Source organism: Euleptes europaea, chromosome 2, assembly GCF_029931775.1.
Source record: "Euleptes europaea isolate rEulEur1 chromosome 2, rEulEur1.hap1, whole genome shotgun sequence".
Classification (NCBI taxonomy): Eukaryota; Metazoa; Chordata; class Lepidosauria; order Squamata; family Sphaerodactylidae; genus Euleptes; species Euleptes europaea.
This window is the reverse complement of record NC_079313.1, coordinates 122,063,289-122,089,962: the sequence shown is the minus strand read 5'-3', so window position 1 is coordinate 122,089,962 and position 26,674 is coordinate 122,063,289. Positions and strand designations below refer to the sequence as shown.

Genomic DNA, 26,674 nt, shown 5'->3' with positions numbered 1-26,674 from the left:
AAGACAGATGGATTCGCATCTTCAGTTGTGCCTGAAGAAGTGAGCTGTGGCTCACGAAAGCTCATCCCCTGCCAGAAAAATATTTTGGTTCGTCTTTAAGATGCTCCTGGACTCTTGCCCTTCTGCCTTTCTTAGTCTTTAAGGGGCTCCTGGACTCTTGCCCTTCTGCCCTTCTTAGTCTTTAAGGGGCTCCTGGACTCTTGCCCTTCTGCCCTTCTTAGTCTTTAAGGGGCTCCTGGACTCTTGCCCTTCTGCCTTTCTTAGTCTTTAAGGGGCTCCTGGACTCTTGCCCTTCTGCCCTTCTTAGTCTTTAAGGGGCTCCTGGACTCTTGCCCTTCTGCCTTTCTTAGTCTTTAAGGGGCTCCTGGACTCTTGCCCTTCTGCCCTTCTTAGTCTTTAAGGGGCTCCTGGACTCTTGCCCTTCTGCCCTTCTTAGTCTTTAAGGTGCAACTGGACTCTTGCCCTTCTGCCCTTCTTAGTCTTTAAGGTGCAACTGGACTCTTGCCCTTCTGCCCTTCTTAGTCTTTAAGGTGCAACTGGACTCTTGCCCTTCTGCCTTTCTTAGTCTTTAAGGTGCAACTGGACTCTTGCCCTTCTGCCCTTCTTAGTCTTTAAGGTGCAACTGGACTCTTGTCCTTCTGCCTTTCTTAGTCTTTAAGGTGCTCCTGGACTCTTGCCCTTCTGCCCTTCTTAGTCTTTAAGGTGCAACTGGACTCTTGCCCTTCTGCCCTTCTTAGTCTTTAAGGTGCAACTGGACTCTTGCCCTTCTGCCTTTCTTAGTCTTTAAGGTGCAACTGGACTCTTGCCCTTCTGCGTCTTGAAGGTGCAACTGGACTCTTGCCCTTTTCTACGAGGTGAGGTTAGTTCGGGTTCGAGGCTCCGGCGGCAGGTGTGCAGTGGGCCACGTGCCCCGGTCCCGCCCGCTCTCCTGCCCTGCCCCACCGCCCCGTGCCCGGAGCCATGGCCACCCCTGGCAAGCGAGCCCCGCTGCTCGGCTCCCTGCTGGAGCGCCGCCGGCCGGGCCGCGCGCCGCCCCCGCCGCACCGGCAGCAGCTGCTGCCCACCTCGTCGGCGTGCGCCTTGCAGCCCAAGGAGGAGGCGCCTGCGTGCCCCTTCCGCTCGCCCCACGCCCTCGCCGCCCTGCCCGGCCCCACCAAGTGGCCCTTGGTGGGCAGCCTGGTCCAGATCCTGCGGAAAGGCGGCCTCAAGAAGCAGCACGAGACGCTGGTGAGTCTACACTTGGTGTTCCTTTTGCATTGGGTACTGATCGAATAATGTTGGGTCGGATAAGAACAGGTTAATTAAAATATTATCGGGATTAGTTCCCTTAGCAAAAGTTTATACAATTTATTTTTAGATGGGAGAGGGAGAGGGGGAAGTCATTTTATTGTTAAATTAGTAATATTATTGTCGAAGGCTTTCACGGTCAGAGTTCATTGGTTTTTGTAGGTTATCCGGGCTGTGTAACCGTGGTCTTGGAATTTTCTTTCCTGACGTTTCGCCAGCAACTGTGGCAGGCATCTTCAAGATGCCTGCCACAGTTGCTGGCGAAACTGTCAGGAAAGAAAATTCCAAGACCACGGTTACACAGCCCGGATAACCTGCAAAAACCAATTAGTAATATTACTTGGGGGTTTTTTAATCACTATTATTATTTTTACTATTGGATATTGTTTCCATGTGGATATGTTAAATGAAAAACAATTTAAAAAATTATTTTTTTAAAAAAAAGACGCTGGTGAGTCACCCCAGGCTCCTTTTGGGGGAGGCAGTGGCTTGAGAACCCATCAATGGCAAAGCACCTGCCAGTGTGGTGTAGTGGTTAAGAGTGGTGGTTTGGAGGGTGGGCTCTGATCTGGAGAACCGGGTTTGACTCCCCACTCGTCCCCAAGAGCGGCAGACGCTAATCTGGTGAACTGGATTTGTTGCCCCACTCCTACATATGAAGCCAGCTGGGTGACCTTGGGCTCGTCACAGCTCTCTTAGAACTCTCTCAGTCCCACCTACCTCACAGGGTGTCTGATGTGGGGAGGGGAAGGGAAGGTGATTGTAAGCCAGTTTGAGCCTTCCTTCAGTGGTAGAGAAAGTTGGCATGTAAAAACCAACTCGTCGTCTTCTTTGCATGCAGAAGGTCCCCTGTTCAATCTCAAGTGATTTTAGGAAGCAGGTGCTGGGGGGAAAAAACCCTCTTGAAACCCCAGAGAATCTCTGCTGCCTGTCCCAGCGGGCTGCCTCAACTCCTATGCTCATCTTGCATGACAGGTGAGCACTGGAGCTCTTGCATGCAATGCTGCACTTGAGTATCTTGGTGCAACCTGAGAGCTGCACTTCAGCATCTTCGGCGACTTTGCAGGACATCCGGGGGTGAACCTCTCTTAGTGTGCAGCGAAATCGCTTAGATTAACCAAGTGTCTTGGCATGGCCCTAGTGCCCAAATCAGCACGTTGAGTCCAGCAGACAGGCTTATTGTCCCCTTCTGGGAGAATCCAGAACATTTGCTTGGCATGCAGAAGGTCCCAGGTTCAGTCCCCAGCATCTCCAGTTAAAAGGGGTGGGGGGAGGGAGAGATGTGAAAGACCCTGGAAAGCCACTGCCGGTCTGAATAGACAGTCCTGACTTTGATGGACCGAGGGGTCTGACGAAGGCAGCTTTCCGTGTGCTCTGCCTGCAGGCTGATTACCACCACAAGTTTGGCAAGATCTTCCGCATGAAACTGGGCGCCTTTGACTCGGTGCACATCGGCGCGCCCTGCTTGCTCGAGGCTCTCTATAGGAAGGAAAGCACCTATCCGCAGCGCCTGGAAATCAAGCCCTGGAAAGCCTACCGGGACTACAGGGACGAGGGCTACGGACTGCTCATCCTGTGAGTGGGAATGGGGCTGGGGAAGAGGTGGGCTCTAAGGCCCGTTTAGGGGAAGAAGTCCTGCTTCCATGCGCCTTCTCTCCCCATGTCACTTTTTTTCTTTTGCTGTCAAGTCATAGCTGACTTATGGTGACCCCGTGGGAGACATTCAGAGGTCGTTTGCCATTGCCTCCCTTTGCGTAGCGACCCTGGTGTTGGTCATCTCCCATCCAAATACTGACCAGGGCCAGCCCTGCTTAGCTTCAAAGATCTGAGGCAATCGGGCTGGGTTGGGCTATCCAAGTGTCACAAACTCCCTGTGGATTGCATTAGATTTGTTTAGTTATTGCACCCGAAATGATGCAAAGTAGTGGGGGAAAGTGCTTTCACGTTGCAGCTGACTTACAGCAACCCTGTAGGGTTTTCAAGGCAAGAGATGTTCAGAAGTGGCTGGCCATTGCTTGCCTCTGCGTCGGGACCCTGGACTTCCCTGTTGGGCACCCATACAAGCACCAAACAGGGCCCACTTCCAAGATCTGACAAGACTGGGCTAGGCTGGGCCACCCAGGTCAGGGCACAAGTACACAGCCTGAATTTTCCATGCTTCTCAATCCACGCTGATCAAGGCTGAACACCATATTTAATGGCTTTGAAGTGATTTTCATGTGTGGTGACCATCCCCCTCCCAAATCTGTGAGCATCTCTCATGCTCTTTGAGCCATATATGAATATTTATTAAAATATACAACAGACTATGGAAAAGTAAACTAAGGTACATTCTGGCCAGCGGAAGCTTTACAGACCTCTTTAAACACAAAGTGCGCTAAGCCGTGTGTCAAACTATCAGTGGGCTGCACTCCTATTTGAAGGCAAGGGGACTGCCAACAACTGTATTATCAGAGCAGGCTGCTAATTTGGACTGGGTCAGCAGTGAATGTTGTTAATGAGTCTTAGAAAGCAGAAAATGATTTAAAATTGAATGGCTGTTCTAGCCAACATGTTTATATTTTGCCTTAGATGCAGAGAATTACAAAAACTGTTTTAAGCATCTTAAGCAACCATTTTAAGGATGTGCTTTTTGTTTAAAGATGGGTTCCTTCTATACCAATCTAAAGCCAGTGTTGCAAATGTGATTGAGACCGCTTTTGTACTTGGATCATGTTGCTCGGTAGCAGCCCTAATAGCCCAGACTAGCCTGATCTTGTCAGATCTCCGAAGCTAAGCAGGGTCAGTACTTGGATGGAGGCCCATCAAGGAAGACTCTGCAGAGGAAGGCAATGGCAGACCGCCTCTGCTCATCTCTTGCCTTGACAATCACATACGGTGGAACTTCATGGGATCAATATGAGCCAGTTGGGACTGGACAGCACCCTTTACCTTACTGTGTCACTTGTGAATGTTGTTGGTGTGGAGGAGAAAGTCGGGAGATAAGTGTTTTTAGAGCAAATGTATATTTTAAGCCACCGTTTGATTCCAAAGGAAAATGCAAAATTTGGGGTAGGAAACATAATACAGATTTAAGCATTACAGCCTGAAGCAGGATGCATTTGAATCTAAGATCAGGTTTTTTGAAAACATATAACTTGGTCCAAGAGGTGCCCAAAATAAACTTTTTTGGTAAGCATCAGCATTTACTTGTAAGTCCTACAAACATGGGTCTTGGCTAAAGAACCCTTACAATGCCATAGAGTCACACTCTTTATTGAATTATATTTTTATCCTGCCCTTACCCCACTGAAGCAGGGCTCAGAGCGGCTAAACCCATTGTTTTCAGTGCACTTAAAACAATGTAATTCTGCATAGGGTTGTACAGTTTGTGTAATTATTTATATTTAGCGGCATTTTTCAGGAGTTTCCCCAAAATGTTTACAAAAAATGTCCAAATCGAAAGAACATGTGCAAATGAATGTGGTAGACTTGTTTAAAATGAGGATCTCCTTTAACTCTTTGCATTTTTATTTCATGCAGAGAAGGGAAGGACTGGCAGAGAGTAAGAAGCGCGTTTCAGCAGAAATTAATGAAGCCCACGGAGATTGTGAAGCTGGATTCCAAAATCAACGAGGTACCAGATTGGGGAGTTGTGTTTGATGTTATCCTCCAAATCAATAAGATAGTCTTGTCATTTAAGACCGATCCAGACACAGGCGCGACTGAAGATTTCGATGAGTCTGGTTGCTGTGTGTGTTTTGATTGCTTGAGGAGGGCAGACAAGAAACTGTCCCTGAAAAAAACAGTGTGATAGAGTCTTCCTTGCACAGATTCATTTCAGGTCCAAGTTAAAGGAATGTATTTTTGAATGCACTCACAAAAATGATACTTTTATTTGTTTAAAAGGCCTTTTCCCTTCCAGTTGCAAGTGGTTCTATAAGTAGGAAATTGGCATGCTAGGCTCATGTATGCACTGTGATGTGCTAGTTTTCCACGTGTGGGGATTTTGTGTGTGTGCAGGGGAGCATTAAAATCCTCCACCTTCAGCCTCAAATGGTAAAATAAAGGAAGGACTCTACCACTTGTGTAGGATGAATGTGTAACTCCAGTTTAGCAGGAGATGTACATGCCCTTTGGGGATTCTCTTTGAGTGGATACTGACAATCATGATATTTTCATGAGCACTGGCTCTTGCCATGACCAAGTAGCAAAACCCTGGTTGAATCAACAAGTTGTGGCTACAGATTCCATCGCTCGCTGGACATGTTCAGACATTCTGGTACCATTCTGTCACATGTCCTCTGAAAATGTCAGCACTCACTGAAGGGAAAGAACTGACAGTCTAAATTCATTCATAGGACTCTCAGTGCAGCCCTAAAGAGAGTTACTCCAGTCTACGCCCATTGAAATGAATGGGTTTAGACGGGAGTAACTCTCTTTACGATCACACTGTAAATGGCATATTTCTTTGCGTCCTTCTCCCTATCTCCTTCTAAAAAGCCCCGATGGGTTGGTAGAACCTTGATCTAATTCCCCTGTCGAGCAAAAATACAGTACAGTTAGCAGATGTTCCTGGTTGCCCTGCTTTTTCTTGTTAGGACCCACCAAAATAACACAAAATATTTTGGAAGCTTTTGAGTTCTTCAGAATTTCTGGGCCAGGGTGGGGGGTATGTCTGGCCCTGATCTTACGGCTATGTGCTAAATCCTGTGTTGAATAGATTAGGTAGAGCAGCCTTCTGACAAGAAGGGAAAATGGCAGCCTCCGATTGAAAATATGAAAACCAATAAATCTGTTGAAAATCAAAAAAAGGTTTTATTGAGAGAGAAAAAAGATGATCAAATGCCAAATAGAATAGGTCACTTAAAAGGCTGAGAGCTGCGGGAAAGTGTGGTAGTTGGAAGGTCAACCAATCTGGAAACTTTATTTTGGATGATGCACTATGTAAACAGTGTCTGATTGGGTAATAGTACTTTCTAATGGGGGGGCAAGGACCCCAATAAGTTTGGGGACTTCCATTTGAAGAATCCCTCTCTTTATTCATTGATTACGCTACTTCCAAACAGAGATTATATGTAGACTTGGCTACATGTTGGGTTGCTTCACTTTAAATATTTAGCGCCTACTCTTATAAACAAATCGGGGCCAAGATGCATTTGTGAAGTACAATTTGGCAGGTCTCCCCACTGCTGACAATTACGCTGCAGTTAGTAGTTTGAAGGGTTTGGATGAAAAACCATATGGACGGGAGGTGGGGCTAGTGAGTCAAATAACGATTTGAAAATCCTTGGAATAGTTTACGAATCTTTCGGAGGACGAAACTGAATTGTGTGTAAGTCTTTCTCTGGAGTTTTAAGCGGGGAAATAATTCATTCACTTGCTGCAGAAAACTTTGCAACACTTTTTAAAAACGAGCAACGTATACTTGTGATTTACACTGATATTTTTAACGTTTCTTTTGTAGGTTTTAGCAGATTTCATGGATCGAATGGACACACTTTGTAACAAGAATGGAGAAATAGAAGATTTATATTCTGAACTGAACAAATGGTCATTTGAAAGTAAGTTTTCTTTTTAATTCGAAACTGGTTTAGATGTGTTGTACTGTACGCTTGATTCTTTTCCGACATCCAGTTTCTGGCTTTGACAGATCCTTTTCAGTGTGAAGGAAAAACTGAAAGTACCTTTGAACGCTCAATTGGTTAGGAATAGCCACATAGTAATAGGGTATAGTCTAGATCACTGATCTTCAATTGGTGGATTAGGACTCACAAACCGATCACACCTTGATCTAAAGCGTGTTTGTTTATTTTCGGTCACTTATACACAACCTCTCCAGAAACGTATGAAGCCAGCTATCAAATGAGAATGGACAATAAAAGATACAGTTTAGAGCAGGGGTGTCAAACATAAGGCCCGCGGGACGGATCCGGCCCCTTGAGAGCTTTTATCTGGCCTGCAAGCCCGCCAGGCAGCCGCCACCCCCCCAACTCTCAATCTGGGCTGGCGAGGCAATGCCCAACCAAGTGGTATTTATGTCATATCCAGCCCTCGTAACAATTGAGTTTGACACCTCTGGTTTAGAGCAATGCATCAATGCAAACCCATTGAAAACAATGCAGTACAACTCTGCAAAGTATGGACTTTGATGACCCCAGAGAAAACCAAGTTGAGCGTACATCCTGCTCCATATATGGGGACCAGAATATTCTCCCGCTGTTTGGGGCGGGGGTGTGTGGAAATGGCAGAGAAAGAAAAGCAGAAGTAAATGCTTGCAGGCAGAAATAGAAAGTGAACAAACTTAGAAATGATTGTGAGGAAAAGCAAAATTCCACAGATATTATCTCTTCCTTTTTAACAAGGTGTGCTCACCAAAATGTTGTCTTTTGTATAATTTTGTACAGATACCCTATTTTGCTGTTTGTTTTGCTTCCCTAGCTCTTAAAAACAAGGTGAAAGATGGACATACATAGCCAGCGTGGTGTAGTGGTTAGGAGTGGTGGACTCTAATCTGGAGAACCAGGTTTGATTCCCCACTCCACTTGAGTGGCGGACACTAATCTGGTGAACCGGATTTGTTTCCCCACTCCTCCACATGAAGCCTGCTGGGTGACCTTGGGCCAGTCACAGTTCTCTCCAAACTTTCTCAGCCCCACCTACCTCACAAGGTGTCTATTGTGGGGAGGGAAGGGAAGGGATGGTAAGTCACTTTGAGACTCCTTAAAGGTAAAGAAAAGTGGGGTATCAAAACCAACCCCTCTTCTTCGTCGTCTTCTTCAGGTTCAAAAGTGGGTTCTCATATTGTAGGTCAAGGTAAAAGATGCATCCTGGTGAACACCTGGATGCTGTTGTGTAGAAATTAGAGTTTTCTCCCTTAGTCCTAATTGTCAAACAAAATGAAGCCTGTGATGTGTGCAAACACAGCAATATGCACCTTCGTTTGCTTGTACTTATTCCCTGTCGTCCCTTTTTTCCCTTCCCCTACGATTGGAATTTCAACTGGAAGCTCCTTGGGGCAAGGAACTAAAGGGGTATCTATTTGTTTGTGTTTACATTGTTTAAAAAAAAGAAGACCACACACACCAACAGCACTGAATAAATGACCCTGTTTTCCAAATAGGTATCTGTCTGGTACTGTACGGGAAGAGGTTTGGGCTCCTGCAGAAGAAGGTGGGAGATGAAGGTTTGAGCTTTATCAAGGCCATCAAGACGGTAAGAAGTTTTCTTTTCTAACCATGTTCTACAGTTGATGCGCCATACTGAAGTGAAGGTCCAGAGGTCCTTATGGGCATATCCTGTGCAATCTGCATTGAGAGGGAATGGGGGTCATTCATGTTTGAGTAAGCAATGTCTGGTGTACAAAAGAAGACAACCCTGCAGGGTCAGCAAAGGCTAGTTAGATAGGGAAGTGGGGCCAGCCCCTTCTTCCCAGGTATGAGAGCCAGTGTGGTATAGTGGTTAAGAGTGGCGGACTCTAATCTGGAGAACCAGGTTCAATTTCCCACTCCTCCATGAGAAGCCTGCTGGGTGACCTTGGGGCAGTTACGGATCTCTCAGAACTTTCTCAGCCCCACCTACCTCACAAGGTATCTGTTGTGAGGAGAAAGAAGGAGAAGGCGATTGTAAACCGCTTTGAGACTCCTTAAAGGTAGAGAAAAAGTGGGATATAAAAACCAAATCTATCTCCAGATTGCTTCTGTTAGGGCAGTATCCTCTTCCTTCTCAGGGGTTCTGCACAACAGAATTTTATCAGTTAGCAAGGTAGCTTCTCTTTATTCAGGAACTAACATACTTGATGTTAAAGCTTTCCCTACTCTTGTCAGTTTCCATGGTAATTACCATGTAACCACCCTGCCAGCAATTCATGGAAACTTTGCAGACTTAGGCTAGATGATATATTCTACCTGGAATTGATGAAATGAACAAACAAAGAAGACATCCAGGATAGAGGTGGGAGGTGTCTTCCCTGCTCTTCCATCTATGTGATGTTTCTGTATTTCATTAGACTAATTCTCCTTTGTCAGGTCTTGAACCAATGACTTATTTTGCCCCTCATTCTGGCTTGTTCTTGGGGGCCCCTAAAAAGTTCAGCCAATTTGGTCAAACCACAGGTCTCTGCTACCATGGAAAGTCCCAGCTCTCCCTTGTCTCTTTTGCTTCCGTTCTGTATTTTTTTTTTTTTTGCATATTTTAAAACTGACATTTACTCCTTTCTCTTGTAGATGATGAGCACTTTTGGGATGATGATGGTGACTCCGGTTGAGCTCCACAAAAGTCTAAACACAAAAGTTTGGCAGGCTCACACAAAGGCATGGGACCATATCTTCAAGACAGGTAAACTGGTTCTGGTTTAAACCTCCCCCCCTCGGGAAAAAACTTGTATTGCAAAAGCAGTTACCAACTTCTGACTGGAAGAGAAATTGGAAAGTCAGGTGGAGGGGAGGGGGCATGGCTCAGTGGCAGAGCATCTGCTTCGCATGCAGAAGGTCCCAGGTTCATGCCCCGGCATCTCCAGTTAAAAGGATCAGGTAGTAGGTGACGTGAAAGACCTCTGCCTGAGACCCTGGAGAGCTGCTGCCGGTCTGAGTAGACAATACTGACTTTGATGGACCAAGGGTCTGAAGATAGAAAGTAGCTCTGTGTTTATGTTTTAAAGGGATAGATAAACACAGACTTACCTATTGAACTCTCGGGTTTGCTTTCACCTCCGTTGGGGGTTGGGCTTTTGTGCTACTGCGCTCATTATCTGTACATTATATGTTATTTGTTTTCTTGTCACATTGATTGTCATCTATTGTGAATATAGCTCATAAGACTTTATAGCCTAGTATTGTTTTGTTTTGATAATTTCATAGCTTGCACAACACTGATTTGTTTGATTTTGTTTCTGATTCCGTATAAGGCAGCTTCTTGTGTGGGACTTAAATGATCAAATGCTTTTCTGTACCAAAAACGAAAATCCCCTACCAAAAACGAAAAACCCCCAACATAGAAAGCCAGCGATATTCATTGAGTGGCTTGGGAGCCCCGTGTGGCTCATCTGTGGCTCTTCTGAGCACTGTTCCACAATGTGGCACCTGCCCCATGTTTTAGGACGGTGGGCAAGGCCCTCCTCGCCTGGTGGGGTTTGTGGTTGGCAGGTGGTTCCCACCTTGAAGTGGACAATGCCAGAGGGTCAGGTAAGCCTCCCTGAAGTGTAGGCCTCCTACCAGGGATGGAAGTAAATGTGGCTCTTTTCGTTGATGGTTAAGTGTGAACGTGGCTCTCCGTGAGCTGCAGAGTGAGTTCGGCTGATCATATCTGGAAGAAGGCTAGGCTAGGATGGTTTTCCTTGACATGCTCATTTTATGCGTGTGGAGATTTTAATTTTTTTAAATGTGGAAGACCCCTTTTACTTCTCAGTGATGACTCATGGCTTTTCTCCTTTCCTTCCTCAGCAAAACGTTCCATCAACAGCAGGCTGAAGAAATACTCGGCCAATCCCAGTGAAGATTTCCTTTGTGATATTTATTTTGAGAACCAGCTTTCCAAGAAAGAATTGTATGCTGCCATCACTGAGTTTCAGATTGCAGGAGTGGAAACGGTAAGCATATGTTGCTTTTCTGCATTAACGAAAAACGTGTTATCCCCCCCCCCAAAAAAAACACAAAACTGGAACCGGCCCTGATTTGGGGCAGATGGCCAAAGAGGAACAGAATTGACTTTGGGCTCAGATCAGGTTTCTTTGCTGTTGAAATCCATGGGAAAGTAATACTTCTTTCAAAGTTAACTGCTTCACACAGCCACTGTGGATGAATCCATATATTAGATGTGGGTCCAAAGTCCCACTCGGCTACAAGGCCCACCCAGCATCTTTGGAAAGCCATCCCCTCTCGCTCAAAAAGGGTGGTTGTGAAGATACAACGGAGTAGTCCCACATATCCCACTTTGAATTCTCGGCCATCTTGAAATCTCGCCCCAAAGGGGTGGTTGTGAAAATACAGCGGGGCAGTCCCATACGTGCCATCTTGAACTCTCAGCCTTCTTGAAGTCTTGGCCAAAAAGGGTGGTTGTGAAGATACAATGAGGTAGTCCCACATATGCCATCTTGAACTCTCAGCCAAAAAGGGTGGTTGTGAATATGTGATAGTCCCACAAATCCCGTTTTGAGCTCCTTGCTGGAAGGGTAAATTTGACAGTGATAGCCAGTCTTTCATGTGGCGGCCCAAGTTACGACATGACAGGTTATGTAAACCTGCACTTGTCAGGTCGTCCCTGGACCATGTAAAGTTACATACATGCAAGCCAGCTTTTATGTAAGCCAACTTTTTAGCTGAATAAGAAATCCTCATTCTTGCGGCTTAAATCCTGTACTCCTACAGAGAACAGGTGGCCCGATTCATTGCACAATCCTAGGCTAGGTTCTGGCCTTCTTTTTTATAATAGAAAGCAGACAGCTGCAAATATATTCCTGGGGCACGGTGCTGTGAGTCCGCCATAGCCAAAATAACAGAGTTGTGGCAAAAGAGCTGTTGTGACTAATAAATTAATTGTGGTATACACATTTGCGAGCCACAGCCCACTGTGGAAAAAAATTATACGTATTTGGAATTTTTTACCGTTGATTAGTCATGTTAACCGCTGAGCCTGCCAGGTTCTGAGGAGCTGCATTTATCTGCCAATGTTTCAGACTGCCAACAGTTTACTCTGGGCTCTCTACAACATCTCACGCAACCCGCACGTCCAGGCGAAGCTGCTTGAGGAAATACAGAGTGCGCCCGTGGCTGGAGAGAGCCCAAGCGCTGAACACCTGAAGCAAATGCCCTACTTAAAGGCCTGCCTGAAAGAGTCTATGAGGTAAGATGCTCTGCATACACTTCCTGGCATAAAAAGGAATGGTTTTTCAGAAGAAGAAGAAACCTTCAGTATCAAGAAACAGAGCGGGTTGATCTGGTATAGCACGCTTCAAGTAGAAATGCCTGCCCGGTCATGAAGCTTGGTAGGTAAGATTAGAGCAAAATTTCAGTTTTTTCTGTACTTCACAGGGTGGTTGTGAGAGTAAAATGGAGGGAAGAACTATGCACACCATCCTTGGCAGAAGGCATTAGCAGATAAACCTTGTCCGTTGTTTGTTCTGGACACTTGGTAAACTCAGGCACAGTACCTATTGATATAGGGGTTCCATTTGAACTGAAGCCTTCCCTTCTATCCGATACCTCTGTTAGAAGTATCTTGTACGATTGGCGTGAAAGAGCAAAAATAATAAAAGTGACTGTATTTATTTTTCTCTAGGCTGACCCCCTCTGTGCCATTTACCACTCGGACTCTCGACAAAGAAACAGTCCTTGGTGACTACGCGCTTCCTAAAGGGGTCAGTATATGTTCCCGCTACCCAAAGCAGCTGAACATACCAAACGCTCGCAGCCCCGTCCCGAAAAGTGCTTCATCCCTTGTCAGTGGGTAGCTCCTTTTATGTAAATGTGGCAAGAATGTGGTTCGAGAGGATCCCTAAAGAGTTGGACGTGTGGCAAAACACGTGTGTGTTTTGTTGCTTTTGTACTTTGAGCTGCTGTGTGGTAGCATGCTGGGCTGAGTCCTATTGCCCAGGCGAGCGTTGCAGTTGCTGTATTGCAACGCTCCTAATTGCACCCAGCCGCTCGACCTGCCTGTCCTGATTATTCCCTGCGCACCACAGAACTGGACCCTCAACAGATTTGCAGCCCAGCGCCCAGTTGAGCGTGCTTCGTCCAGGGGGATGCAAGGGCCATAAAATGTTTGTAGGGTTGCAACTGCGATTGTTGCGACAAACCAGCGTGCTTGAAAAGCCGGCTTGGTATTCTTATCACTTTACAGTGTGGGTCAGCTTGACAGTTTCTGAAATGACAAGGACCCCAGCATGGTTTTCGAGGCTTTAATAGTTGCATGGCAGGCAGAAGAAAGAAAAAAAGAAAATCAATAGGTACAGCCTTTTCACAACATGGAGATGCCATCTTGTGAGTCACGTCCTTAGCTGAATTTATGTTCTTTTAAAGACATAAGTGCCCTTGCAAGGGTCGATAGCAGCCCTTTTTCTTAAAGCCCTTTCTCCTGATGTTTCTGTGATAAGGGAAGGTCTGTCTCTGTGTGAATTCAGACAAGGTTATAGCATTATTTTGTGCAACCTACAGGTGAGTCCAAGTGTTGAAAGTAGGCTGCTGGCTAAGGCTTGACATACCCAGGGTCAAAATATTGACCTCTGTTGCAACTTTGTTTGAAACCTGAAAGTATTTAAAGGCTGAAAGCTTCCAGGCAAGACACATTCTGTGTTGCGATAGCCATTTCATTGTTAAAGGAGAAGCAGGTAACTGCCTTTTTAAACAACAACAACAACAACAAAACCTGAACTGAAACCCCAGACATATTCTCCAGGTTTTTGTTTTTGTTTTGCTTGCATATGAAGCTTAGGTCCCAACTACACGTTACATCTATCATGTGATAGCCACAGGGACTTGCAGCTGTATGACAGCTGAGAGTTCCCTGTGGGAACTCAGTTCAGAAGCATCAGGGGCCCAATTTGGATCACGACCATGGCACCGGGGCGGGGGGTGCTCCTTCCTTCCCTGTGACATTTTCCCAACCTGAAATGGCTTCAGGGGCATTATTTGCTTCCTCAGATGGCTGTATGTTCACATGCACCTTTCCCATAGGGCAAATAACATACCCCATGACCATTTCAGGTCAGGAAAACAGTGGTGGGGGCAGGTTGGATTCCCTCCTTTATCCACCCCGTGCCACAGTCCCAATCTGAACTGGGCCCTGTGGCACTTGTGAATCGAGTTCTCACAGGGGGCATTGCAGCTGTTGCACAGCTGTGCATCCCTATGGCAATCACATGGTCAATGTAACATGTTGTGAGCTTCAATGCAGTATCATGGTTTTTGGTGGAGAAAACCATTTTCTTTGACTCGCACACCGCCCTTTTCCATTAGCAAAAACAGAACTTACCATCTCCACCCCTGCTGTTTTCATCTTTACAGACAGTATTGATGTTAAATAGTCATATCCTGGGATGCTGTGAAGAAAACTTCAGCGACTGGACTCAGTTTAAGCCAGAACGGTGGCTGCAAAAGAACATCAACCCGTTCGCTCACATTCCTTTCGGCATTGGGAAGCGGATGTGCATCGGACGCCGTTTGGCTGAGTTGCAGCTTCATTTGGCTCTCTTCTGGGTAAGCTTGCCATTACGCCATTTTTTTCTTGTTATCTCAATTTAATAAAAAGCACAATTGAGAGGGGAAGTATGCCGCATGACCTTTGCTTTTCATAATGTATACAAGGGAAAGGGGATTTGCTGAATCCCTGAATGTTCCCCATTTTCTGACAAAATTCTGTTAAAGGAGACCTATTGTTAATAGCTTGTATCTAAAGTATGGAGGATCAGGTAGTAGGCAATATGTAAGACCTCCACCCAAGATCCTGGAGAGCCAGTGTGGTGTAGTGGTTAAGGTATCGGACTAGGATGTGGGAAACCCAGGTTCAAATCCTGCTCGTGCCATGGAAGCTTGCTGGGTGACCTTGGTTCAGTCACACACTCTCAGCCCTGACTCTGGCAAGTATTTGGATGAGAGACTTCCAAGAAATACCAGGATCGTGATGTGGAGGCAGGCAATGGCAAACCACATCCCACCACTCTTGCCTTGAAAACCCTATGGGGTAGCCATAAGTCAACTGTGACTTGACAGCAAAAAAAAAATCCCACTGAGAACAGAGGAAGAAGCAGAAGTGTAGAGAAGGCAGGGGGAGCGATTTCTGCTAATTTCTTTCTCACCCAGCAGGCTCCCAGTTTTCCCCTTGTTCTGTTAAAGGGCCTGCTGACCCTCAGGATCATCATGTCAGGGGGCTCTCCTGTTGAAATGTGGGACTTTAGCCTTATTTTACTGTGACTGGTTTGCACTGTTGATTATAACTTGCACAGAAACAGATTTTGTGAGTTCCAAGAATTACCAGTTTAGTTTTGGTTAAATTAAATTTGCCCAAACCTGGATTGCCAGGCTAGCCCCATATCGTCAGATCTCAGACGTTATTCAGCTTCAGCCCTGGTTAGTTCTTGAGTGGGAAATCACCTTGGAAGTCCAGGATTGCTATGCAGGGGCAAGCCATGACAAACCACCTCTGAATGTCTCTTGCCTTGAAAACACTATGGGGTCTCCATTAGTTGGCTCCAACCTGACGGCAAAAAAGAAAGAAAAAAATCTCCGCCCAGTTGGACAGGCTGAAAATAATTGGTTCCCAGGAAGCCTTGCTATGGGCAAGTTCCAGAGACCCAACTAGTTTCTCTTTTTCTTGCAGGTTGTACGGAAGTACCAGGTTATTGCAACCGATGACAAGCCAGTTGAAACCCTGCACTCGGGACTCCTGATCCCCAACCGTGAAATCCCTGTTGCCTTCAGAATACGATCAGGTAAAGAGAAGGGCTTCCTTGGGGAATTTTGTGGTCATGTTCCCAGAGAATGGGAGAGTCAAGCTATCTTTGGTCCTGTTTGTACTGCTGACAGTGTGGCAGTTCCTGAGCATCACAGACCTGCCTGAAGAACAACTTTGGGAAATTCAAAAAGTTGTGCACACTTCCCAGTAGGCATGGGTGCAATTTGAGACATTTTCTTTGCCTACTTCCGTCTGCTTCTGTGGTAGCTTGCACATTGGTGGCCATATCTATGCCTTGTGGAAGCCACTGAAACTGTAAGAATACTTGGAAAGAATTTGTCTGCATTTTGAGAGAAGCCACCGATCTCTTAACGTATTTGAAAAGGATTGGAAGGCATTTCAGTAATTCCTTTCTTGCTAAGTTGGATCTGATGACTTCTTTCCACTAAGACCTCTTCTGGTAGAGAAAGCAAAGGAGAATAATTGAATTCAACCCTATGTAAATTAATGTATCTGGGCCATAATAAATTTCCAGTGAGCAAGCTGCCCACTCAACTATTGAGCAGGTTCCTTCTCTAACTAATACTACTGGCAAGGTTTCTTCCTCACACTTGAGCACCAGTGGGGTGTAGTAGTTAAGAGCGGTGGTTTGGAGTGGTGAACTCTGATCTGGAAAACTAGGTTTGATTCCCTACTCCTCCACATGAGTGGCAGAGGCTAATCTGGTGAACTGGATTTGTTTCCCCACTCCTACACATGAAGCCAGCTGGGTGACCTTGGGCTAGTCACACTCTCTCAGCCCCACCTACCTCACAGGGTGTCTGTTGTGGGGAGGGGAAGGGAAGGTGATTGTAAGCCAGTTTGATTCTTCCTTAAGTGGTAGAGAAAGTCTGTATATAAAAAACAACTTTTCTTCTCCTCTTCCTCCTTGACCCAGATTGTTATCTGTTATTCAGATATGTTATGCTGATATACACAGCCTTGCATTACGAGTCAGTAATTTTTACCATGAAACGAATATGTCAGTAATGTGAATGGAGCTTGTGCCAGTATGGTCCCTTGGCCTTTTCAGAACCGCAGAGTAAAGCAATCTTCTCACTTTCCCCTCAGATACTGTTAAAAGGAAAGAATAAGATGTTATCCGGCTGCTTTTTCTGAAGACGATGCCCGAGAATGCCTGGAGTCCCAACTCCTGCCACCTCAGCAAGGAAACAGCAATATACAGGCGTATTTTTATGGCAGTATGCTGACGGCAGGGAGAAAACAAGGACTAGCCGGTGTTTGTTCTGCCATTGTTTAGAGGGGGAAATCTGTCAAATGGCTGCAACCCTTCAAGCACTAAAGTGAAACCTGAGAGAGCCTCCCCCCCACCACACACACACCTGAGTTTATTTGTAAAGGGATTAAATGGAGGAACGATGGAGGTTGAAATACTGCTAGTGGATAGTGGATCTCTTCAGGTAGACCTGACATAAATCCTTTATTGTTTGGCTGTTAGCGTGAAATCCACTAGTCTTCCGAGCTTTGTTTCGGGAGGGGGGAAGTCACCTTCCCAGGAATGGATGGCATGTCACTGGCAGCTCAGTACTGAGGTACAGGGATGAGAATATGGAATGAGGACCTCTTTTTTGGACATATTGTACAGTGTTTGAGGATTTTAATTGACCGCTGGGGGGGGGGGCTTCTTCTAATTTGTCTCTCTTTTAAAAAGTTGATAAAAGAAGCCTTCCAGGAGAGTTGCAGCATTACGGGAGGAAAACATCAGCATTCCTGCAGGCTCAGCTGAGCCCTTTTCTCCCCTTTCCCCACTTGCCATGGGGCTGTGTGTGTCTGGATACACCTTCTGGATCCCCATCCAGTCTTCTATCTTTGCCTGAGGCTCTTGAGGACTAGTAACATGACTGCAGCTAAGCAAAAGAATTGGATGGGCTGCATATAAACAGAGATCCACTGAGCCTATGAGAATACTCAGGGGCCAAATATATGGCTGGAGTGCTGTACTGAGTTTGATACATGGTCAGTTGTGCAGACTGCCTCTCTGGCAGCATGACACATTGTAAAATATGATCAATAGAGCTTACCAGTGTTTTCCCCCATTCCTTTGTAATAAAGATGTGCGTTCTCTTTTTAAAAATTGTACATAAATGTGTCTCTTTTGTACATTTTTATATTTAGAGGGGTTTTTATAAAAAAAAAAGCTGTGTGCTTTGGAAAACTTAATAGTTGTTACGTGCCTTAACAGTTGTACATACCTAAAGCACAATTTGAATTTCTGTCACTTACTCAATGTTTCTGTTTTTGATACTGAAGACTTTTGTAATAAAGCGAGTTCTTTTTCACACGTGACGTCTGTTTTATTCAATAATCTTGTGTCCCAACGTAATCTTGTTGGCATAATTTGAAATCCTGTGAGATTGGTTTGTTTACATTTAGCCTCTAGTCTAATGAGCCATTTATGGATCACAGTCCAACCCCATTCAATTCCTTTGAGCTACCAGAGGGAATGTGTCATGTTTCATCTAGGCAGGGCTCCCTCCAACCTTGTGGCGCATGGAAGCACTTCTGAAACAGAGAAACGGGTATCGAAAGAACATTGAGAAAGCACACTCCAAAATGGGAGTCACGGAGGGTGAGGCCAATCGCAAAATAGCTGCTGGGGCAGGATCAACACTTTGCTTTGAGGATGAAACGTGGATTGGTTTAATTTTAAAAGAAAGGAGGGTTTGCTTCTTGTGTTTCCATGGGGAGAGGTTGCCAAGCCCCTAGAGAAGGGAAAGGCTGAGTCTAGAACCAAGAAAAGGATGATGAAGAAGAAAAGTTGGTTTTTTTTAAGAAGTCTCAAAATGGCTTACAATCACTTTCCCTTCCCCTCCGCAGACACCCTGTGAGGGAGTTGGGGCTGAGAGAGTTTGGAGAGAACTATGACTAGCCCAAGGTCACCCAGCAGGCTTCTTGTGCAGGTGTGGGGAAACCAACCCGGTCCACCAGATTAGAGTCCGCCGCTCTTAACCACTATACCACGCTGGCTCACAAGTTCACAACTGATGCCTCTGGCCAGGATAGGCTCAAGGCTTTGCTAGTCAGCCAGTGGGTAGGGATTGGCTTAAAACGCCGCTATTTTTCTTGTTCCATACACAAACCTTTGCATTTTGTCCTTAAGATTCAAAAAAGCAAGTGCCAACAACCCCCGCCCCCCAAGCATATGCACAAGTAGATGCTTGGGTGCCCTGTTGGGGTTCTCTGTCCCAACAATCTTGTGAGGTAGGTAAAAGATCACCCAGTGAACTGAATGGCTGAGTGGGGGGCAGTGCTAAGACAGCATTAGCTGTTGCTCTGGCCTTTTCTAGCGCTAACGTCCAATGGTATTTCCAGCTTATGTGATACCTAAAAAGGGTCCCTAGATATTTAAATTGTTGTACCTGATCTGAAGTCTGACCATCCACTGACCAATTACCTTTATTAAGGCCCATGTGACAAGTAAAAATCATTACCTTTGATTTGCCATAAAAATTATTTATTCCTCATCTACACAATTTTGAGAAAGACCTTACAGCTCAGCGTAAGCCAATTTCTGTGTGAGAAAGCAAAACCTTACCATTTGCATACAGCAGAAATGCAACCTTATTAGCCGGTATGGGGTAATGGTAACGGGAATCTCCTAAGTAGCTCGAAAGATTATTGAAGTAAAGTTTGACTAGTGTTGGTGCTAGCATTGAGCTTTGCTGTACTCATCTATCCTGCTTAATCCTATTTTACAGATTACCATGAAGCCCACACCTCACTCTCATGTAAATACCATTACGAACATTTTTCATTAGCCATAAGAGCCTGCGGCTAATTGAGGATTTCTCCAACTTATCCCACAATCTCTTGTGAGGTAGAATCAAAAGCACTACATAAATTCATGAAAGCTGTATATAAACGTCTTCCTGTCATAATAGAAACATATTTCTCTGCCAGAAAACAAAGCACTAACCCATGGTCTGTGCTACCTAAACCTCTTTGAAATCCTGACTATTCCTGAATAATAATTTTTTCATTCACCTACCATTCAGATAAACAGAGCAAAGCTTGGAGACTGCTGACAATAAACAGATGGCTGTGACCGCACTTTGTATTCCCAGTGATGTATTAAAGGTTTGAAAACGTTATAAAAAATACTGTTCGCACTTTGTTTGGCCCCTTTAGCTGTGAAGACATCTTCCAACCATTTATTAGCCATGGTATCAAAAACCCTTTTAAAGCGATGTTTTTTATAACATTTTCAAACTCTTAATACATCGCTGGGAATACCAAGTGCGGTAACCCCCTATCTTTCTAAACCATCCTCTTCATTCAGAGTCAAACCATCTTCTTCTGAATAATTGGGCTTAAAAAGCTTGAATTATTATGAATTTGTTCAGGATTACTTCTGTCTCTTCTTCCATAAGGAATTCCCCAACCAATTCCTTGACTTTCATACTCTGCATAATCTGCTGAGCTTTGTTCCCCAATTCTTCTGTCAGCTGGTTTCAATCTAGGTCCACTCTGTCTTAGATCAATATTCCAATGTGTATTATTGCTTGATTGAATGTTCATCGACATCTTAAAACATCCTATCATTAACAGCCTTGCTCAGGTCTTGCAAACAGGCCCATGGCTTCCTTTATAGAGTCAATCCATCTCATGTTGGGTCTTCCTCTTTTCCTGCTGCCTTCAACTTTTCCTAGCATTATTGTCTTTTCCAGTGACTCTTGTCTTCTCATGACCTGACCAAAGTACAATAGCCACAATTTAGTCTTTTTAGCTTCTGTGGAGAGTTCAGGCTTGATTTGATCGAGAATCCACTTATTTGTCTTTTTGGCAGTCCACGGTATCTATAAAAGTGTCCTCCAAGACTATGTTTCAAATGAATCAACTTTCTTCCTGTCAGCTTTCTTCACTGTCCAGTTTTCACATCCATACATAGTAATGGGGAATACTATAGTATGAATTATCTTGGTTGCCAGCAACACGTCCTTATGCTTAAGGATCTAGAGATGAAAGAAAGAAAGAAAGAAAGAAAGAAAGAAAGAAAGAAAGAAAGAAAGAAAGAAAGAAAGAAAGAAAGAAAGAAAGAAAGAAAGAAAGAAAGAAAAAAATAAAATGAAAGAAAGAAAGAAAGAAAGAAAGAAAGAAAGAAAGAAAGAAAGAAAGAAAGAAAGAAAGAAAGAAAGAAAGAAAGAAAGAAAGAAAGAAAGAAAAGCTGGGAACTCATTATATGTTGGTATTACAATATTAAATTCCTGTTGTTTTTTTAAGCACCGACTGGCAGGGGAGGAAATGGCCACCGTGGAGGGAATTGCTGCTATGTCGGTGGGACCAAGCAAATCTGAACTATTCCTCTCACATGGCAATCATCCATGCTTTGTTATGATTTCCCCCAAAACTCGAAACAAAACATGTTTGGGAGATATCTGGGAAACCATGGGAGGTGCATGGAGGTGCTACAATGCTGAGGGAAAGCAGCATTTCCCAGTGCCATCGAACCCCAGGTCAAATAACCTGTCGAAATGGCCTGTAGCTGGTTATTCCAACATGGTGTAGTGGTTAAGAGCGGTGGGTTGGAGTGGTGGAGTCTGATCTGGAGAACCAGGTTTGATTCCCCACTCCTCCACATGAGCAGTGGAAGCTAATCTGGTGAACTGGATTTGTTTCCCCACTCCTACACATGAAGCCAGCTGGGTGACCTTGGGCTAGTCACACTCTCTCAGCCCCACCTAGCTCACAGGGTGTCTGTTGTGGGGAGGGGGAGGGAAGGTGATTGTAAGCCAGTTTGATTGTCCCTTAAGTGGTACAGAAAGTCAGCATATAAAAACCAACTTCTTCTTCTTCTTCTTCTTCTTCTTCTTCTTCTTCTTCTTCTTCTTCTTCTTCTTCTTCTTCTTCTTCTTCTTCTGAATTGGATCCACTATCCATAAAGCCAGGACATTATCTCTAATGCATATATTTCCCTCTTTGAACTGCTGCCATTCACATTCTTGGGCACAAGCATATGCTTGTTGTTCCTGAGATTACCATCTACTCACCTTAGTTATGAAAGCAGGATGGAGTTGGACCTCAAGCCAAGCTGGTGATATAATGATAAACAATCGCATCAACGCTTACAAAACAATTTCCAGGTTTAGACTTTGCCTGTAACATTAGCCTCAGACAGAGCATCAGGAAGCAATTCACGGGAAGTTTATGGGTTTGGTTTTGTGTTCAGAGAAAAAAAAGGACAGGTGTTCTATGTACCCCATCATATACATTGACATTACACTTCCAGTTTCAATATTTGCATATTAGAATCTTTACCTGTATTTGTTAGAGGAAATCAATGCAAAAGAATTAGGTGTTTTTAAAAAGTTTTTGGTCAAGGTAGTGTTATCTATTAAAGGTAAAATAATCGCCTTCCCTTCCCCTCCCTATAACAGACATCTCATGAGGTAGGTGGGGCTGAAAGAGTTCTGAGAGAACTGTGACTGGTCCAAGGTCACTCAGCAGGCTTCATGTGGAGGAACAGGGAATCAAACCCGGTTCTCCAAATTAGAGCCCGCCACTCTTAACCACTACACCATGCTGACTCTCTTTCTTAGTGTAGGTTAACATATACTGCTGCATCCCAGACAAATGACTCTAGGTTATTTAATGTGAATGTGCTGAAAGTTCTTTTGTGAACATTTTGGGTGTGGAAGATTTTCAGGAGTTAGTTGTTTAATTCATTGCTACATTAGCATCCTTTTCTTTTCTTTTTTTCAAAATTCATCCTCTGCAACAGTTAGCTGTTTTGAGACTCCTTAAAGGTAGAGAAAAGCAGGGTATAAAAACCAACTCTTCTTTTTCTTCTTAACTGTTATGGTTCATTATTATGTACGGTAATCCTGCATATGCCCCCAAGATATTTTAAGCTGTTTCCTTTTCATTCCTGAAGCTTGTTGGGGGTTCTTCTGATGATAGAATTATAAAATCACAGCGGTCCTTATAGACCATTCAGTCCCACCCCCTGTTGCATGCAGAAAATCCAAAGCTAGAACATTTCCAGTGTATATTAGTCCAACTTCTGCTTCAAGCCCTCCTGTGAGACAGCTATCTAGTTTCATTGTCAAACCATTCTTACCTAATGTTCTCCCTAAATTTCCATTGAAATCTGCCTTCCTGTAATGTAAGCCCATTAGATCTAGTCTTGCCCTCTGGAACAGTACACTCTTTCCCCTCTTCCGAGCGGCAGGTATCTGAAGAACGTGATCATGTCTCTCTGCAGTCTTCTCGTCTCCAGACTAAACATAGCCAGTTCATTCATCTTGAACACATGAAGCTGCCTTCTACTGAATCAGACCCATCAGAGTCAGTACTGCCTACTCAGACCAGCAGTGGCTCTCCAGGGTCTTATGCAGGGGTCTTTCACACCACCTACTTGCCCGGTCCCTTTAACTGGAGATGCTGGGGATTGAACCTGGGACCTTCTGCATGCCAAGCAGATGCTCTACCACTGAGCCACGGCCCTTCCTCTTCTCTTCATAGAACTCGTTTTCCAGAACCCTGCCTGACCATCTTTCTTGTCCTCCTCTGAACCTGTGCCAGAGGAGAGCGCCAGTGGGCCCAAGTCCCCTGCTTGCCAATTGCAATAAAAATAATGGCGAGCAATTCGACTTGCCGAGCACACCCTCCCCCCGAGCTGTGTCTGCACTACTTAATATTTCAGGGCTCAGATTCATATCAGATGAATCCCTAAATAAACAACATGTTGAAAGAGGCAATGGGATTCTCTTCTCCCTCTGCAACTTTGATGGGACACAGCGCACCACACCCCAAAGGATGTGCTCTGACACGCATTCAGTCCACATTATGCTTTTCTGCATACATTATTTCCTGCAGTTACATAATATAAAATACAGTGTTGATCACATCATTCCTGCACTGGATGGAAATTTCTTCTGTTATAGCTCTATTGTGCACACCAGGAACATGAGAAATTATGCGCATGACTACCTTGCTAAGGGTGGCTTTCCTCCATTGGAGCACCATATTTATGAATGATGAAAAAAACTGGGTAGCAAGAAGTAATGTACTCTAGACGAGATCCGTTCAAGGCATATTGGTAACATCTCCTGAAGGAAATGTTGGGTCCCAAGCAATATCCAGTCAGCTGTGGCTCAGTGGTAGAGCCTCTGCTTTGCATGTTCTCAGGTTCAATCCCTGGTATCTCCAGTTAAAGGAACTAGGCAAGTAGGTGATGTGAAAGACCTCAGCCTGAGACCCTGCCTGTCTGAGTGGACAATACTGACTTTGATGGACCAAGGGTCTGATTCAGTAGAAGGCAGCTTCATGTGTTCATGTGTATCATTCCAGACCTTGTCACCTGTTCCACGGAGGGGCCATGGCCTCTCTTTTTTATGTAGAAGATCCCTGGTTCAATCCCTGGCATCTTAGGGTAAAAGGACCAGGAAGCAGGCGATGTGAAAGACCTCAGTCTGAGACCTTGGAGCACCACTGCCAGTCTGAATAGAATAATGACCTTGATAGACCAATGGTTTGATTCCGAATAAGGCAGCTTCATGTATGTGTTTATTTGTGTTTGTTCCTCCATATGAGACTATAAAAAAACACACATAGAAGAAGACTGAGACCACTTCTGATCACTGGAATCAGATTATTAAACTTCAAACATGTCAAACCATCTAGCCTAGTGTTGTCTTCTCTGACCAACAGCAGCTTTCCAAAGGGTCTTTCCAGGTCTGAGACCCTTTAAAAGTGTAGATTGAATCTTGCAACTCCTACATACAAAGCATGTCCTCTACTACTGAGCTATGGGATTTGCACACCCACTTGAAGGGACGGTGTGAGTCACGGGCTCATACTAGCTGTACCCACAATAGTACACAGGGGGTCTCGCCGAACCCCAGGAATCTTCAGGATCTTTTTTTAGCCTTGGCTAAATGATTCAGAGTTCATCCTGGATTTCCAGGATAGTCAGTAGCAAACAGATCTGGAAAAAAAATTAGCCTCCTATAGGAATGTGCCTCAGAGCATGGGTGGCATTAAGCATGGCTCTGTCGGCAAATGTAAGCTAGATGTAAGGCTTGAAATGCATCCTTTACAACAAGTGTTATGAAACTGAATTCATATCCCCTTATTTAATTTATACACTTGGCGTACTTTAAAGAGTGCCAAGCTGTGAGAAATGCCGAAAGGAAATGGACTGATCCCAAGCTATGGAATGTGAGTTGGCACGGTGGAGGGAAAAAGAGGGAGAGAGAACCAAAAGAACAACGGGGTCATTGAGTACACACACCTAAAGTTCCTGATTCTGCTTTCATCAGAACAAAAATCTACTGGAGTTAAGTTGTACATCTACATTCTTCTATTTTGGAGAATCCAGAATTGCTATGATAATCTCTCATTCCACAAATGCCATAATGAACACCAGCGTGAACATCTGTTCACATTGCCACCATGGCGTAGTGGTTAAGAGCGGAGGTTTGGAGCAGTGGACTCAGATCTGTAGAACTGGGTTTGATTCCCCACTCCTACACATGAAGCCAGCTGGGTGACCTTAGGCTAGTCACAGTTCTATTAAGAGCTCTCTCAGCCCCACCTACCTCACAGGGTGTCTGTTATGGGGAAGGGAAGGGAAAGTGATTGTAAGCCGGTTTGATTCTGCCTTAAGTGGTAGAGAAAGTTGGCATAAAAAACCAACTAGTCTTCTTCACTTATAAGTATACACTGTGTGTGTCAAGTGCCATCAAGTCGCAGCCGACTTGTGGCAACCCAGTAGGGTTTTCAAGTCAAGAGACTAATAGAGGTGGTTTGCCATTGCCTGCCTCTGTTTAGCAACCCTGGTATTACTTGGAGATCTCCCATCCAAATACTAACCAGGGCCAACCCTGCTTAACTTCTCAGATCTGACAAAATCAGGCTAGCTTGAGCCATCCCGGTCAGGGCAGGTATGCATTGGAAGATAACAAAAACTTATTTGCTTCATCTATGTCCCAACCCCAACATACAAGAGGTAGTAGGATGGCCATTTCCTTCCCTGCAGAGAACCTCATCCCCAGACCCGCCGCCCACCCCCATCCTCGAGAAATTGAGGAGAAAAAAATGACCAGAAAATGGCCACCAAAGTAACACTCAAGGAATTTCAAGATATATCTCCATGTCTTTACCTTAGAGATTAGGGAAATTCCTAGAGCAGGGCTCCCTGGCATGGTGCCCATGGGAGCCATGGTGTCTGCTGGCACCTTTCCTGGTGCTCACCGAGTGTTTTTAGAAATTGGGTGGGGACAGGTGGGGTTTTTTGAGTTTTCAGTGTTTGTGGTTTGATGCAGACAGTGGCATGATGTAATGTAATGTATCTTACCTGTGCAAAATAACACAGTGCAAATAATGCAGTGATATTCTAAAAAATACAGTGGGGCTTGATTATGACTCATCATGCAATCCCCAAGCAGTTTTTTAAATTATAAGTTGCTATAATTGTTTTATGGGTTTTATAATTGTTTGTTTTATTACATTTTTATAATGTTTTATATTTAGGGTTGCCAACTACCAGGTACTAGCTGGAGATCTCCTGCTATTACAACTGATCTCCAGCCGATAGAGATCAGTTCACCTGGAGAAAATGGCCGCTTTGGCAATTGGACTCTATGGCATTGAAGTCCCTCCCCTCCCCAAACCATGCCCTCTTCAGGATCCAACCCAAAAACCTCCCGCCAGTTGCGAAGAGGGACCTGGCAACCCTATTTATATTGTAAACCGTCATGAGTTCTGCAAGGGAGAAAGGTGGCTAATAAACATTTTAAATAAAACAAATAGTAAACAAACCCAATTGGGCTGCAGGGCAAAAATGCATAATGCACCTAATTGGAACTTCCATTGAAGTCATCAGATCTTCCAAGTTTTAATGTATTTTTATAATTCATGTGGAAGTTGACAATAACATAAAATTTTGTTATAAAAATGGTAGCTCCCCCACCCCCCATTTCAAGAGTGAAGAAAAGCTATCACTGGAACGAAAGATCAGCAT

At 44.6% G+C, this 26,674-nt stretch overlaps 1 protein-coding gene across 1 annotated transcript; it reads left to right on the top strand.

The window, feature by feature from the left end:
* Positions 1-960: 960 nt before the first annotated feature.
* LOC130473365 (1,25-dihydroxyvitamin D(3) 24-hydroxylase, mitochondrial) lies at positions 961-15,862 on the top strand. Its single transcript, XM_056844884.1, has 12 exons — positions 961-1,227; positions 2,672-2,862; positions 4,810-4,903; positions 6,734-6,830; positions 8,390-8,481; positions 9,492-9,603; positions 10,707-10,852; positions 11,939-12,105; positions 12,541-12,619; positions 14,265-14,456; positions 15,577-15,688; positions 15,783-15,862. The coding sequence occupies exons 1-12, from the start codon at positions 961-963 to the stop codon at positions 15,860-15,862; spliced, it is 1,629 nt and encodes a 542-aa protein (XP_056700862.1).
* The last annotated feature ends 10,812 nt before the right edge of the window (positions 15,863-26,674 follow it).

Coding starts and splice junctions, on each gene's coding strand:
- LOC130473365 (XM_056844884.1), top strand. CDS start 961: ATGGCCACCCCTGGCAAGCGAGCCCCGCTGCTCGGCTCCCTGCTGGAG. Junction 6,831..8,389: donor GAACAAATGGTCATTTGAAA/GTAAGTTTTCTT, acceptor TTTTCCAAATAG/GTATCTGTCTGGTACTGTAC. Junction 10,853..11,938: donor AGATTGCAGGAGTGGAAACG/GTAAGCATATGT, acceptor CCAATGTTTCAG/ACTGCCAACAGTTTACTCTG.